At 29.7% G+C, this 17102-nt stretch overlaps 1 protein-coding gene across 1 annotated transcript; it reads left to right on the forward strand.

The window, feature by feature from the left end:
• Positions 1-1946: 1946 nt before the first annotated feature.
• Positions 1947-4549, forward strand: LOC113388001 (uncharacterized protein DDB_G0288805-like). The gene is made up of 2 exons (XM_026625413.1): positions 1947-2579; positions 4199-4549. Exons 1-2 carry the CDS (start codon positions 1973-1975, stop codon positions 4384-4386), a joined length of 795 nt encoding a protein of 264 aa, XP_026481198.1. The 5' UTR covers positions 1947-1972; the 3' UTR covers positions 4387-4549.
• Positions 4550-17102: the final 12553 nt, after the last annotated feature.

Below are 17102 nucleotides of genomic sequence, written 5' to 3' on the forward strand. Positions count from 1 at the left end.
TTAATCGATTTTTTTCTTATATTTGAACAACAATCATAACTTAACAGTTCTGTTAGCTCTTGTGATTTAGCTTTTCCCTATAAGCGTCTCTTCTTGAAAGGCAACCCAATGGTTGACTATTTTGTTTGAAGTATTTTTGTCACTAAAATTTTTCTAATACTGATGATAGTATTTGATGCACCAATGCTGGGTTATTTTCACTGTAACATATTTTGGATGTATTTTCAACTAAGAGCAGATATTTCTATTGCTTGATATCAGGCTGGCCAAAGTGAGTACGAAATCTAGAATTTTGTGGTTACAAGATTGAGGTTTTTACCACTCAAGTTTCTTGTAAATCAATCAAGTGAAATGTTGTAAACTATCATTTGAATATTTTTGTGTAATAGACTTTAGAAATTTTACGTTATACCTAAATCTCACTTATTTACAATTAACGTAAATTGTTGCTTTTTACTTATAATTTTACGTAATTGATGCCTGTCATATGTGCAATGTACTTGTGTGCTGATTTTAAGTTAATGACAAATTTTATATGTTTTGCTTCAAAAATGCAAATATTTTTTTGATAAAATATAATTAGTAATTTTTAATAACTTTTCGTATTTTTCATATTACAATGTCTGTACGCACTTGCTAGTTTTGAAAAAATATCAAAATCGTCATTTGTGTTTATGACGACATTACACTCGAATGAATCGATGAAAATTGGAAAGCAATTATAATTATTTCTATTTAATTTGTTTTTCTTGAATGAAAGTTTAATTGCGTTAATTGTATAAAATATATGCTTGATGAACAATATTTGTGTTCAAGTTTTGAGAAAGTATCAACTAGTATTCATGGTCTTTAATGTTTGTCGTTAGCGTACCTAATATTCTGCAAATATTTTAAATCAATTTTTTAATTTATGAATATACAAGAAGACGATTTTCTTTCTGCAATGTAGATAATATTGAGACATCAGCTTTATTATACCTTATGAAATTCAGAATTTGATAGCAAAATATTTGTTAACTTCTCGTAGGGTAGTTATAGTGATGGGCCAAAAATCGAAAATGAAAATTTAAGCATTTCTCAACGTTTTGAAGATTTCTGAATATTTTAGCATACCTCATAAAAATTAGATTTGTTTGTGTGTGTTTTGTATGTTCGCAATTTTTCGTCTACGTTTTCAGGCGCACGGATCAACCGATTTGAATGTTTCAAAAAACATTCCATTGCTATTGATAGGGAGATGTGCTGATTAGTTTTTGGCAAAGGCTGGTTCAGCCATTTCAAAAATATAGAACTAAATGAACAAAAAATGGCAGTTTTTGAGAGAACTAAGCGTCCGATTTGAATGATTCAAACAACTTTCTGCTTGTTTCAACAAAACAATTGATTTTGGAAAAAAAATTTGTTTCAATTTTTTTTCAAATATTTTTTTTCAAAAATAATTTTTTTTTGTATATTGAAAATAATTCAGATTTGAATTTTAATTCTGACTGAAGTTTAAATAAATAATTTAAATTTTGCAATTTAGTTTGAGGAAAATTAGCATTCGATTCGGATTATTCAAAAAACTTTCTTCTCATTTATTTCCAAAAAAATTTTTTTTAATATCTAAAATAATTCAGATTTTCAAAATTTGAATAAGTAATTTGATAACATATATATTTGAGGTAAAATAATTATTATAATACCATTTACGGCATTTCCAAACGCATGTTTGTTTATTACAAAATTGCTTTATTTTGACAAAATATTGAATAAATACACACGTAAAAGAATAATAAATGTAATGCAAATTAATGCAATCATGATAACTAGTATAATTAGTAAAATGAAATTTTGACTGATTACGAATCATTACTTTTGACGTATTACTTGAAAATTAAAAATAATCATATCTATTTCACTTTTCGAATATAAATGGCAGTCGACATTCAGTATTTGACTTTTGACATAATAGTATTTGACTTTTGACAAAATGAAGATTGCTGTATTATTATTGGTTTTGGCTATAGTCGCTGTGGCTTTTGCTGCTGAAACTAAGCAAAATCAACGAAAACATGTGCAAAGATCCAATAAAAATTCAATTAATAAAGGAGCTGCGAAAAAACTGAATCACCAAAGTGCATCTGCTAAATTCTTAGCTAAAAATCGGTCCAGCCGTAATAAATGGGGTGCATCAACGGAAAATACAAATAATGAAGAAGACACATCAATAACGGCAGATAAAAATAATGAAGAAGCTGCAGCACTAAATGCAAATGAAAATAATGAAGCTGCTGCAGAACTAACTGCAAATGCAAATAATGAAGCTGCTGCAGAACTAACTGCAAATGCAAATAATGAAGAGGCTACAGAACTAACTGCAAATGCAAATAATGAAGCTGCTGCAGAACTAGCTGCAAATGCTAATAATGAAGAGGCTACAGAACTAGCTGCAAATGCAAATAATGAAGCGGCTACAGAATTAGCTGCAAATGCAAATAATGAAGCGGCTACAGAACTAGCTGCAAATGCAAATAATGAAGCGGCTACAGAACTAGCTGCAAATGAAAATAATGATACACCCGCAGCTTCTGGTACAGGTAAATAATTCTTTTACGGTTAATTTTTGAGAAAAAAATATTTTTTACATTATCCATTGATTTGACATTAAATTTACCTTTTGACCCTAAAACGTATAGTATTTACAAGAAAAACTGTTTATCTTGTTTTCGCTGTTGATTTTATTCTAAAATTGCTTATTTATAACTTTTCGTAGGTTTTTATACGAAATTTTAAATTAGATTTAAATCTGAGAGTTTCAATTAGATTACACTAACTCTTATCTATATTATGAATAATTAGGGTTTATACAAAAACCGGTTTTCAAATTTCAATTTTACTAAAAAGCCGGTTTTAACCGGTTTTCAAATTTTATATAGAAAATAAATTTTTGCTCGAATATTCTGTAATTTATCCGCAATTTTAGTGTAATTTAAAGCAGTATTTGACTGAATTTATTTATTGCTTAATTTTATAAATAGTAAACAAAATTATTTTAATTTTAATTAGTTGAACTAAAAAATAATAGTTTATATTGATTAAATAACTTTGAAAATAATTATTCGTTATTCATGCATCATTTTCACATATAAGAATGAAAATATTTTTATGATAGTGAAAGGAAAATTTTCGAATAAACAAAAATAACACATTTTTAAATAAAAAAAAATTAGATTAAAAAAAAATTGATACATGTTGACACATACTAGTTAATATCAACTTTAGTTTTAAAAACAAATAGCTAAACTCGAGTATTGTCTGTTCCGAGCGATTTTAATTAATTAATTTTTAACATAAATGTTTTTTTGTTTAATAAAATATGTTTTCAAGAAACTGAGAACATCTATCGAATTGCTACTTAGACGTGTCCTTTGTTTACTCACAAAAATTCCTGAAATAGAAAATACTCTTACACTTGCGACCAAATCATGCTTAATTGTTTTTAAAGCCTGATATAATAATTTAAATTTTTAATTTTTTTTAATTTGTGGCTTCTAGGGTTCAAATCCCTATTTTTAGTTTGAGTAGAGGAAGTTACTTCTTCAAGAAGAAGTCACACTGATTTAAATTAATATATACACTGGTATAAAAATCTAAATTAATATATACAATACCTTTCTGGGAACCATTGCAGACTGATAATATATCAAATGCTATTGAACGGATATGATTTCAAAAATCTAAACGCTTTCATCTATCTTTTATATTTGGCTATATTTGTCATTTTTCATTTATACAGTGAAAACCGACTTTATTCACTAAAAAACCGGTTTTTAAATTCCATAATTTTTGCTAAAAACCGGTTTTTGAAATCCGGCAAACCCTATTCCTAATCTCAAAAATTGTAAGTAGGATTTTAATTTTTGTTTCAGAATGTTCTTTTAATTCACTAAAAACATCGCATTTTTTTTTTGCTCAAAATCAGCATCAAAATTGAATAGATTGTTTCAAAAACAAAATTTCTCATGCTGTGAATGAGATCAAATGTTTTGAACATCCAATACGCCTTTTTTTAAAAAAATAAAAAGTATCTAAAAATTCGTACAATTGAATGATACCAGAACCTTCGTGAACTTAAAACAGAAAAATTCAAGAAAGATAAGTTTCGTTAGTGAATAACATTGTAAACATTTGAAAAAATTAGCATCCTTTATTATAGCAAAGAAATTATTGAACAAGGCAACTATTCCCGTCAATCGGGCTCAAAAAGTCTTAAAACCAGTTGGCAGTGAATCCATAGAGCTTGCAAAATCCATTTTGAATCAAGGCCCAAATTCAAGAAAATCTAAACGATCCTCAAATCATCCAAAACCACACCTGAACCGATTGTTGAAAAGTATCTCTTGATGATGCAACATCAGAAGAATTGAAACTACTGAGAACTGTTAGCAAACTTATATCTGCATAATAATTAAATTGGAAAATAGGTCAACGGAAAATTTAGTACATATAAGCACTGAACAAAATGGACAGGAAAATTTGCACAGACAAAAACAAATTTTCAAGAATTTTAGTACGATTGTGGAGGAGCAGTGTGCACTTTATACCATATATTTTAAGTTTTATTGTATTTTTGATTTAAGAGCAATAAAGTTTTTAGATCGTGAACATATTCTGATTTGGGTTATTAATAAAACATGGCTCTGGGTTGAAAGTACTATTATTCCCAAAACTAATATTATCAAAAATTATAAGCTAAAATTTGGTATTGAGCAAGCCAGGTATTGAGCAAAGTATTTTTGTCACCAGATTTCGTACAAATACTCACCGTTAATAAAATTAGTTAAACATATGTTAAATTTATTCTTCATTGTAAAACATTGATGATTTTGTTATATCGTCTTGCAAAGCTCAGGTTTAATTATACACTTTAAATTAAACTACTAAGAATGGTGCTTATTTTAATATTTTTGAAAATCTTCAGCCACTTTTGGCAAATTTATTATTTTGTCTGAATTTTGTCTCAATTTAGGCTACCCTTAAATTTGACTAGACAAGTTCAATTCATCACAAAGTATTAATATTATCATCTAAAGTTCAAATTTCGACATTTTCGTACAGTGTCCTCTTACTACATACAAGAAAATATATTACAGTATAAAATGACCTTATAATTCTTGCTCCAAGTGTGCAAATTTTACTACTTTGTTTACTAGCATAAATTACTGAAATATTTATCATTTTTCTACAAAATGCAAATAATTAAAAATGGTTGAAACAATTAAATACCAATTTATTTAAAGATACCTGAATATATTTACCTAAATTTCCTGAATTATTTATTGCTTAAAATTACTCCACCTTATGAATATCAATTTAGAATATATAATTTAGTAGAACATAAAATATAGAAATATAAATAATTCTTATTGATTTTTAGCTTTTTTATCTTGAAGTTAAAAAAAAAACAATAACATAATATAATTTAATTTACTATTACTAAATGTGTATTTAAGTTATGTTTTTTTACTAATGATCGCGAATTTCCGTTATACGAGGTCTGTTCAAAAAGTACCCGGAATTTTCGTTTTTTCAAAAAAATATTTATTTATTCGTCTACATTAATGTGGTCCCCTTCAAAGTAGTCCCCCCCAGATATAATACACTTATGCCAGCGTTTTTTCCAATTTTCGAAGCACCCTTGATATTCACTTTTTGATATGTCCTTGAGCACTCTCAGCGATTTTCTTCAATCGAGGAAAACCGCCGTCCTTTCATGGGTCTCTTCAACTTTGGGAATAGGAAAAAGTCACACGGAGCCATATCTGGTGAATTTTTGCACTTTGCAACACTTTATTTCATTTTTTACGCAAAATTTAATACAAATTCTTTGACTTTTCAATTCTTCCATTGTAAAAATCGCCGAGCTCAGAAAAACACGTCGAACCTTAGCGACTACCACAGACAAAGTAAACAGTGAATATAGCTGAAAATTTCATCATACTTTAGGGGCATGTATACCAACACAATAAAAAAAAATTTTGACAATCAGACACTCCAGACCCGCGAAATTTAATTATTAGTAATTCCGGGTACTTTTTGAACACACCTCGTATATGATTCTATATTTTTAGATTTATTTTGTTGATATTAAGACTTTAATTATAGCATAATTATAGCATAATTATTTATTAAATCAATAATAAGGACTATTTTTTTGTAAAATCGGTGTTAACTTCTATATACAAATTGTTAACAAATTGTTTAATCATTTGGATCATTGCTTTTCTCATTATTTCAGTAAAGGACAAAGTTCTCGAACTTATTGCACGAACTGCAAAAGGTCTCAAAAAATTATTTATACCTACCTTTGAACTTTCTTCCAAACATGTTGACAAATCGAGAAAACTTGATCTATCAAATGATGAAGAATTTACACATTTGAGCATCATGAAGAGCGATGGACCAATCTGCAAATAATAATAATGAACTATTATAAATTGTAATATCCAGTGATGAATTTCTAATGATTTATTATTTATATTATATGAAGTTTATTATATCATTGGTAATATCAATTTGAACATGAATTTAATTTATTTGTTCTGTTAAATGTAATGTTTATGCAAATTGTCTTCATTTAACTATGAAAATTATTTTTTACGTTTTTAATAAAACTTAACAGAGCGACCTTTACGATATTATAGGCCATACAAAAAAAGTTTATTTATGAGAATTTCTCAGAGTTTTGATTAATGGCTTGTATCAACATTTCAAAATTCTATTGTGGTTACTTTAAAAATTGACATCCCAATTCATACTAATTATGTCGATTATACACATATCAGGAAGCTTTTGAAAGAAAAATGTGCCTTACATATAGATTCTTGCAATAACATCGTGCCTTAAGGCAAATTGCTGGAACTTCCCGTACAGTAGCGAAATGTTCGAAGAAAATTAAATGCTTTAGATTATTATAAATACTGTAACATTGTCTAATATTTATAAAAATTATATAAACTGAATTGCAATGTTAAAATTATTTAAAGTATTTAAGTGAGATCTAAAACTTTAGCAAGAATTAAAATTAAAATCTGAATTATTTTCGATATACAAAAAAATTGTAATTTTTTTTTCCAAAAGCTTGTTTCGTTAACACGTAGTAATTTTTTGAATCATTCGAATCGGATGCTTAGTTCTCTCAAAAACTGCTATTTGTCGTACATTTAGCTCGGTATCTTCGAAATGACTGGACCTGTCTTTGCCAAAAACTAATCACCACTTCTCCCCATCATTAAAAATGGATGGATTTTTAGATCATTCAAATCCGATGCTCCGATCTCTCAAAAACTCGATTTTTCTGCATGCTTTGCTTCGTATCTTTGAAACGGCTGGACCTGCCTTTGCCAAAAACTAATCAGCACATCTCCCTATCAATAGGAATCGAATGTTTTTTGAACCATTTAAATCGTTTGATTCATGCGCCCGAAAACGTGGCCGAAAAATTGTATCCATACTCACATACAATAAGTATAAAATAAAGTACAAATAAAGTATGCCAAAATGTTCAGAAACCTTCAAAACGTGAAGAAATGTACAAAATTTCAATTTCGATATTTGGACGATTACAATAACTTACCCTACGGGAAGTTAATTAATACTACAGAGCTGAGAAAATCATACCAATTATTTTTCAAAATTTACGTTAACACACTTTGCTTTGTAAAACGACAGAACATACACATTTGTAGTACTTGATACACACATTTACTGTGGTTACTAAAATATCTTTTAGAAATGAAAAATAACGATTTAGCAAAACATGTTATTTTAAGTAACAATAAAATTGACGATTCTACTAAATCATATTAAACATTTAATATTGACAAATTTCTAACCTAGTTTCAAATTATATTAAACCTCTTCGTCTGGTATTTTGACACTGTTTTGCCTTTTGTTTATATTCACCAGTATACGTATATACACATATTTTTGATATATGAGTAAAATATTTAAATCTTAATATGTCTAAGTTATGCGTAAAGGTAACAGAAATTCTTTGACTTCATAAATTTTGAAGTTAATCTTACTGTTTGACGTAGTTTTGCATTGAAAAAACAAGATTATACATGTTAATGCATGTTTTTGCACCAGTATAAAACGAAGACCTGTATTGGTGCAGCATTACATTGCCGCCAGACTTCCAACAAAATTAAGGAACATGAAGATTGCAATTGTAATTTTGGTATTGGCCATCACTGCTATTGTTCTAGCAGATCAACAACCAAGGAAGCGAAAATTGATGAAAAATGGGAACACTAAAGGTGAAAGAAAGGAAAATCTTCATGCCAATCATAATAAAAAATTATTAGGCCATCCACGACGCAATGGTAAACAGAAAGGTGGATATGGAGCTGGTTGGGAAGGAGGCTATGGCGCAGGTTCTGAAGGAGGTTATGGTGCAGGCGGTGATTATTCAGGTTCTTTAGGAGGCTATGGCGCAGGCGGTGATTATGCAGGTTCTGAGGGACCTTATGGAGCAGGTGGTGACCATGCAGGTGCCGCAGGAGGTTACGGCACAGGTGGTGACTATTCAGGTGCCGCAGGAGGTTACGGCACAGGTGGTGATTATGGTGCTCTCGCTGGTGGTTACGGCGCAGGTGGTGATTATGGTGCTCCCGCTGGTGGTTACGGTGCAGGTGGTGATTATGGTGCTCCCGCTGGTGGTTACGGCGCAGGAGGTGATTATGTTGCTCCCGCTGGTGGTTACGGCGCAGGTGGGGACTATGGTGCTCCCATTGGTGGTTACGGCACAGGTGGTAATTACGCAGGATCTGTAGGTGGTTATGGAGCAGGTACAGATTATTCTGGTTCGCATGGTGGATATGGCGCTGGTGGTGATAATTCTGGTGCGCAAGGTGATTACGGCACAGGCTCTGATTATGCTGGTGCTCCAGCAGGTAATTGGCCACCATAAAAGAAAACAATATAATGCAAATCCTCCGATACCTTTTCAAAGATTCATTTTTAAGGCAAAAAATTAAAAAAAAAATTAAATTATCCTGATTTTCAATACTGATTTAAATTTGATTGTATGTTTATGCAGCCTGATTATACGTGCACATAAATACAAATTGTGAAATGTATAATTAAATATGTAAACATTTTGTAATTAATATATATTCACCTCATTTAAAATGTTGAGTTTTAATAATTTGAAATTATTATAATATTAGATAATAAAATAGAACTGAACATTCTAGACTCGATGCAATTATAAACTTACGATAAACACAAAAAATTGTTTTGCTTTTAGCTTTATAGTAAATTATTTAATTTTTTTTTATAATATTTGAACAGCGATCAGAACTTATGGGTTCCATGAGCTGTTAAGATTAATATCTTATAAACTTAACAAACGTAGTTGTTAAAAAAATGCATATTCAAAATCATTATTTCAATTAATTATCTGTGAACGTCTAATAAAGCATAATTAACAATAATATTCATATCTGATGGTGTTTAAAAAATAAAGGGTTTAAAAAATAAATGTCAGTGTTAAGTATAGTACAGTTGCGGCACTGAAAGTTAGTATTTTGGTCCTTCGAGCCGGATTTGAAACAGCTTCTTAAAGAAAATCCATTATAAGGAGTTGCGTTTTCAAAGAACTTCATATGACAGCCTATTTTTTGATTAACTTCGCGTAGGGTAAGTTATATAGTACTCGATAAAAAAACAAAAATGAAAATTTTTATTAAGGCAGGTCTAGCAGTATCGGAGATTTGATAAAAAAAACAACGCATGCCATTTAGCGGTTAAAAATGATCATTAAGCATATGTACATCGAAGTTTCAGATATTTTATAGAAATTTTAATAATAAGTACAAATTTTGTACACTGGGTTTCGTACTAAGTTTTATACGTTAGGCTGCAACGCGGCGCTTACGCGCTTCGATATTTTGTCTCTAAAACAGTTACGCAGCGTCAAAAGTCCGTTTCTTTAAAAAAATTCAAATTTCTCAAAAATCTATTTTTTCAACGCTTTCTCAAAAATTTAATTTTTTTAAAAGTGTTGAATTTTAGTACGAGGAGTACCAGCAATTTTACCTAGAACACATTGCCATGCACTACTAGTTATTTATTATTTTATAGAGTATTGTTGTATAATATCATATATAACAATATGTACATATTCATATATATTATATCGAAAGCGAGCATCGCCAAAGCAAGCTTTTTTATACAATTTCTAATAAAACTAGTGGTGTGTATGGCATCGTGCTTTAAGGCAAATTGCTGGAACTTCTCATACCGTAACGAAATGCTCGAGGAATATTAAATGTTTTCAAATAGATTATTATAAATAAATACTGTAACATTGCCTATTATTTATAAGAATTATATAAACTGAATTGCAAAGTTAAAAATATTTGTTTAAAGTATATTAGAACTTAAGTCAGAATTACAATTAAAATCTGAATTATTTTCGATATACAAAAAAAATATTTTCTGAAAAAAAATTGAAAAAAAAAAATTTGTTTTTTTTCCCGAAAGCAATTATTTTGTTAAAACAAGCAGAAAGTTCTTGGAATCATTCAAATCAGACGCTAAGTTTTCTCAAAAACTGCACTTTTTTGCACATTTAGCTCTGTATCTCCGAAGCCGCTGGACCTGCCTTTGCCAAAAACTAATCACCAATTCTCCCACATCTCCCTATCAATAGGAATCGAATGTTTCAAATCGGTTGATCTGTGCGCTTCAAAACGTAGACGAAAAATTGTATCCATACATACATACACAAACACATCCATTTTTTCTGAGGTATGTCAAAATGTTCAAAAATCTTTAAAACGCGAAGAAATGAAAAAACATTTCAATTACGATTTTTGGACGATTAAAATAACTTACCCTACGGGAAGTTAATAAAATAATAAAGACATATATTTCAATAAATATGTGTACATAACACTTCCAACTTTGTTCGCATACATTTTCTTAATATATGAGTCAAATAGTTAAAATTAATGTGTCTAAAGTATGCGTTCAAGTGAAATAGATAATTATACGTACAGCTGAAATTCTTTGAATTAATAAATTTTCTAGGTAATCCTTCCATTTAACTATTTGACGAAGTTTTGCATTTTTAAAACAAAATTATACTTGTAAATGGTTCTTTTTGCACCTGTATAAAACGAAAGCATTTGCTGATACAACATTACATTACCACCTGACGTCCGTCAATATTAACCCAACATGAAGATTGCAATTATAGTTTTAGTTTTGACGATCACTGCTGTAGTCCTAGCAGATCAAGAGCACGAAAACGAAGACTATCGAAAAATGTGAATACTAAAAAATATTTTAATGTCAACAAAAAAGGATTGAGTCATCAGCAACGCAATGGAAAACAAAAAGGCAGAAATTGTGTTGTGTGTAAAGGTGGATATGGCGCAGGTTCCGAAAGTGGTTACGGCGCAGGAGCTGATTATGCAGGTTCCAAGGAGGTTATGGCGCAGGTGGTGATTATGCAGGTTCACAAGGAGGTTATGGCGCAGGTGGTGATTATGCAGGTTCTCAAGGACCTTATGGCGCTGGTGGTGATTATGCAGGTTCCCAAGGACCTTATGGCGCAGGTGGTGATTATGCAGGATCACAAGGTGGTTATGGCGCAGGTGGTGATTATGCGGGGTTCCAAGGACCTTATGGCGCAGGTGGTGATTATGCAGGTTCCCAAGGTGGTACTGACGCAGGTCCTGATAATGCAGGTTCTCAAGATACTAATGGTGCAAGCACTGATTATCCAGGTACAGAAGAACGTCCTAGCGCAGGAGGTGAATATGTAGGCTAGCACTGTGGTTATGGAGCAGGTATAGATTATTTTGGTGATAAAGATGGCTACGGCGCAGGCTTTAATTATGCTGGTGCATCAGCTGGTAATTGGCATCTCTAAAAGTAAACGAAAACCACGTAAAATTTTTGATTCCTATTTATTTTGTAGAATTTTTCACAAATATAAAATCCACAAATAAAGATATGAGCAATTTGTAATAAATATATTACCACTTAAAATGCTGGTTTTTATTCATTTTAATACAATTGCAAATTGTCATTTGGCGGTCAAAAATGATCATTGGACATATGTACATCAAATTATTAGATATTTTATAGAGATTTTTATAATGTGTACACGTTTTGTGTAATTTTTTTTGGGGTTCTATACCAAGATTTTTAATTTTAAAATTTACGTATGTGACTCAAACAAATGTCCTCGACATTTTCGACATTTGAGTAATTTAAAAAACATGTCTAGCAGGTCTAGCCGTTTTGAAGATACGTAGCAAAAACAGTCAAAAATAAATAAACAAAAAAAAATTTTTTTCAAAAAAAATTAAAATTTCAAAAAACTCAAATTTTAGAAATATTTCATCAATTTTAAAAAATACTAAATTTTGAAAAATTTCAAAAATATTAAATAAAAACATTTTGAAATTTTCAAAAAAATCGAATCGTATCAAAAATTTCCAAATTCTAAAAAAAAATAAAAAAAGCTTTTTTTAAATTCTAAGAAAATTCAAAATTCTAAAAAATTTTTAAAAAATTCTAAGTCATCAAAAAAAAAAAAAATGAAAAAAACTCTTATAAACAAAGTTGTTTGTAGAATACGCACGATGCCTAATTTAAAAAGCACTTACTAGTTTACAGTATATATTTATAAAAAATAATTTATTAAAACAATTATTATTTTCATTTCTCGAATGTTTACGGTACGGACAAGTGCAAGTTCCAAGCAATTTGCCTTGAGGCACGATGCTATGCCCTCCACTAGTTAACTTCCCATAGGGAAAGTTATAGTAATCGCAAAAAATCGAAAATGAAAATGTTTATATATCTTTACGTTTCAAAACCTTCTGAAAATTTTGGCATACCTTAGAAAAAATGAATGTATGTGTGTGTGTTTGGATACAAATTTTCGTCGACAATTTCAGGAACACGGATGAAGCGATTTGAATAATTAAAAAAAACATTCGATTTGTATTGATAAGGAGACGTGCTGATTAGTTTAGGCAGGTCTAGCCGTTCCGAAGATATGGGGCAAAAAGTGCCAAAAACGGTTAACTCAGTTTTTAAGAGAACGGAGCGTCCGATTTGAATAATTCAAAAAACGTTTTAATTGTATTAACAAGATGAAGAACTGATTAAATTTTTATGAAGGCAGGTCGAGCGGTTTCGGAGATTTAGTAAAAAAAGTAAAAAAAATACCATTTGGCGGTCAAAAACGATCATTAGACATATGCACATCAAATTATCAGATATTTTATAGAGATTTTAATAAGTATAAATTTTGTTTACCAAGTGGTTCCGTACCAATGTTTAGCCGTTAGACGGCGACGCGGCGCTTATGCGCTTCGATATTTTGTTTCTATGCAGTTAAAGCAGTACGATTGCTTTGAAAAAAAAAGTTCAGAATTTCTAAAATATTTCAAAATAAATTTTTCTTCAAAAAGTCTTTACTTTTAAAAAAAAGTAAATTTTTGTCAAAAATTTATAGTTTCTCAAAAATCTAATTTGTTCAGAGTAAAAATTTTTTCATACATGTTAATCTTTAAAAAAAAATAATTTTTGGTACGGGAAGTTCCAGCAATTTGCCATGCACTCTACTAGTCAAGTGAAATTTGATATCACTACTGCATGATATCAGGTTGCCCAAAGCAGGGGTTCAGTTCATGGAGTACATTTGTATAATACATCGGATGGTCATATCCATATCACATATAACTATGACCACGAGTATATGTGTACTCGTATATCTTATATCGAAAGCGATCATCGTCGAACAGAATCCCTGGGAACATGTAAAGGTCGGTCCGTCGGCCGACGGTGCGCGGGTCAAGCGTGTGCCTTCGCCTAGCATTGACCCCCTCGAGCATTTCGCACGAGTAGCCTAAATATTACCGAAGAGGATGAACAAATAGGAAATCTATCACATCTTATCTCTTACGGTATCTGCACTGTCCGTCTGTCTCTCGTGGTTGTGGTTGTGGTTGAGCCCATGTTTTGTGTTTTCTTCTAAAGTAGGCGCTTGTTTAAGTCGTGCTTACGGAATCTATTAACATTTAACTGGGTATTGAGTGAGGAAGAAACAAATGTTATCATTCTAATTCTACATGCTTTGCAGTATCATGGTAAAATAATTATATCTAATTAAATTGGATTATTTACTATTAATATAATAGTCAATTTTCCACAAAGAATCTGATATCATATTCAATTATACTTCACATAGGATAAGTTATAATAGAGGTTGCACAACTTTTTTTATTTGCATTAATTTTTTAATTTTCCAAAGTTAGCTGGGCTAATTAAATGATAATTTGAACATTGAAAAACTGTTCCTATAAATGCGATACTTTAGTCATAAAATCAAATCATACAAGAAGAGGGCGAGTGTCACAATCGTTCACATCCACAAGATGGTTGTGGCAGGCATAAACATAGGTTGAACGACTATAAACACCAAAATGGTTTATAACAATTTTCATTATAAGGGATGTGTGAAATACCACAAAATAATCATTTGAACAAAGCAAAAATCTTAAATTTTAAACAATTTTAAAAACAAAACAAAATCTTTGTTATTTAATTTTATTATTATTATTATTATTATTTGCTTTTATTTTATACTTTTTTTTATTTAAATTTATGTTATGGTTCATTTTTATTACTAAAAGTTAAATTATTTAACAGTTACAATAAATATTGTAATTAAAAAAAAAACTTTGTGAAATCTTTTGTTTTCTTGTAATACATTTTCTTTTCCCTTTCTCTTTCGTATTTTGTCTTAGTTAAGTTACATTTTTTTATCAGTTTAATCTTTGATCAAAAAGGACAAGAAATACGTGTCACATCAAACAAAACTAATTTCTGCTAATTTACTCTTAATGTTCAACTTACAGCAAAATAATAAAGTGATCTATTTGTAACAGTAGCAGAATTTGAATAAAAAAACTTATTTTTAACTCGTAAAAAGCAATGCGGTCTACAGATAATATTAATGTAGAGCGCTGACCCAATAGAATAATGGAAACTTGCTCGAACAAATATACTTTAACTTTCCTCTTCGGACCGTATATCAAAATCAGTATAGTTTAGCTTTTATGCCGACTGTCACTACCGTACCCTGACACAACCATGCTTAGTCTCTTCTAGTCACAAAAATTCAAAATAAAAATCTTTACGTTTCAAAGCTTTCTGAACATTTTGGCACACCTTAGAAAAAAATGGATGTAGGTGTGTGTATATGTATGTATGTGCGGATACAATTTTTTCCGACGTATTTGTGAGCACGGATCAACTGATTTGAATGATTCAAAAACCATTCAATTCGTATCAACATGAAGACTAGTTAGTTTTTAGCAAAGGCAGGTCCACCAGTTTTGGGATACAGAATAAAAAATGCAAAACATGGCAAATTTTGAGAAAACGTGGCATCTGATTATAATTGCTTCATTGATTTCAATTTTTTTATTTTTTTCTAAATGTCAAAAATTGTTTGCATTTTAATATTCAAAAATATACAAAGTCTTAATTTTTAAAATTTCTAAAAAGCTTACTTATTTATTTTGAAACATATAATTTTAACTTTGCAATTCAGTTTATATAATTTGCAAAAATATGAGATAAGGTCCTCTAATGCATTATTAAATATCATATAAGGCTTTTCTTGTTAACTCAGCTTCATTACATTTTATTTATGTATTTCATTTAAACATTTATAATGAAAGTTGGCTTAAATTATATGCGCTTATATTTTACTTATAAAATACAAATAATAAAATTTACAGTAATAATTAATTTTAAAACATTTAAATCAGTTAATATTAACCATTGATCAATTTTTGTTGTTTACTGATTACTTTTATTCTTTGAATATTTGATTTTCTTACGGAGGGTTTTAGCATTTTTTCTTAAGGCCATGTACCAGTTTTTGATTAATTCGAAAGATTTGATCAAACTCTTCTTGCAGTTTTTTGATTGAGCAATAAATATATATATTATTTTATATAGATCAATTGCGAAGTTTTTGGCAACAGATACGTGCGTTTAACTTTTAAGTAAAATTTATTTATATCCGATCCAAAAAACGAAAAATGAAATTATTAAATAAATTGAACTGAAGGTAATAATTTTGCCAACGCGGAACTTCTAATAATTGCTGACAATTTATATACAACTCCTACACTCTGAATCTATTAACCAGTCGAGATAAAATCTATTAAACAGAGATCTCGTTTAATCCGACTTAATCTGCTATATTTTTACCATTAGCATGTTCAAAAAAAAGTTTGCGGGCACAAATCTATCCCGCACGAGGTTCTAATATATATAATTATTATCACATTAAAACACATTATCGTTTGGAAGACATATTGAGTGAGAGTTGGAATTGGAGCAGAAGATATACATGTAGTAATTTACGATCATTTAAATTTATCGCTTTTAAGTTTCATTACGAGGTTCGGATAGTGAATGTACATGGCATTAAAATGACATTACACAATCTAGCATGTATTTATAGCATTTTATAGCATCTAGTATAAGTAACTAAGCAAGTTTTAGTAATAAGAATCAAAATACGACTGTTCATTACACGCTGGAGAGAACTCATTATGTCCCTTTATTTTAACAACGAGCAAAAATCATTAAAACATATCGCAAACCTAGATCAGGAAAGCTCGAGGTTGAAAGAGCAACTTTAGAGAATTAGTACGATAATATAATGAGAACAGTCTTGAAATAGATTTATTCGCTTTCCGAAGATACAGATTGGCAAAAAATAGACAATTTATGCTTCTACTGCTTTCACGATGGGAAAAACGAAATGCACAATAATACGGTAATTATTTTGATACTTGTTTAAAAATAAAACAAAAAGGCAAAGAGATATTTGACTAAAAGAAATTTGCCTATTTTAATACCAAGCACTTTTGGCAACAGTAGGGATAACACATATCTTCATTACAAAATTTGATAATTTTAAATTAAAACACTGTCCTAATTTTTTTTATCATCTCACTTTTGTTCTTAGTCATTAAAAGTTTCTTCGACAAATTTACCCCATTTAC

This window comes from Ctenocephalides felis, unplaced genomic scaffold (assembly GCF_003426905.1).
Source record: "Ctenocephalides felis isolate EL2017-DRISC unplaced genomic scaffold, ASM342690v1 CF-g0.4_SCAFFOLD_03572, whole genome shotgun sequence".
In the NCBI taxonomy this organism is placed as follows: domain Eukaryota; kingdom Metazoa; phylum Arthropoda; class Insecta; order Siphonaptera; family Pulicidae; genus Ctenocephalides; species Ctenocephalides felis.

What these genes read in the sequence shown, in the direction of transcription:
- LOC113388001 (XM_026625413.1), top strand. Translation starts at nt 1,973, where the DNA reads ATGAAGATTGCTGTATTATTATTGGTTTTGGCTATAGTCGCTGTGGCT. An exon ending in ACCCGCAGCTTCTGGTACAG is followed by an intron (nt 2,580 to 4,198) that starts GTAAATAATTCT and finishes CCTTTATTATAG; the next exon opens with CAAAGAAATTATTGAACAAG.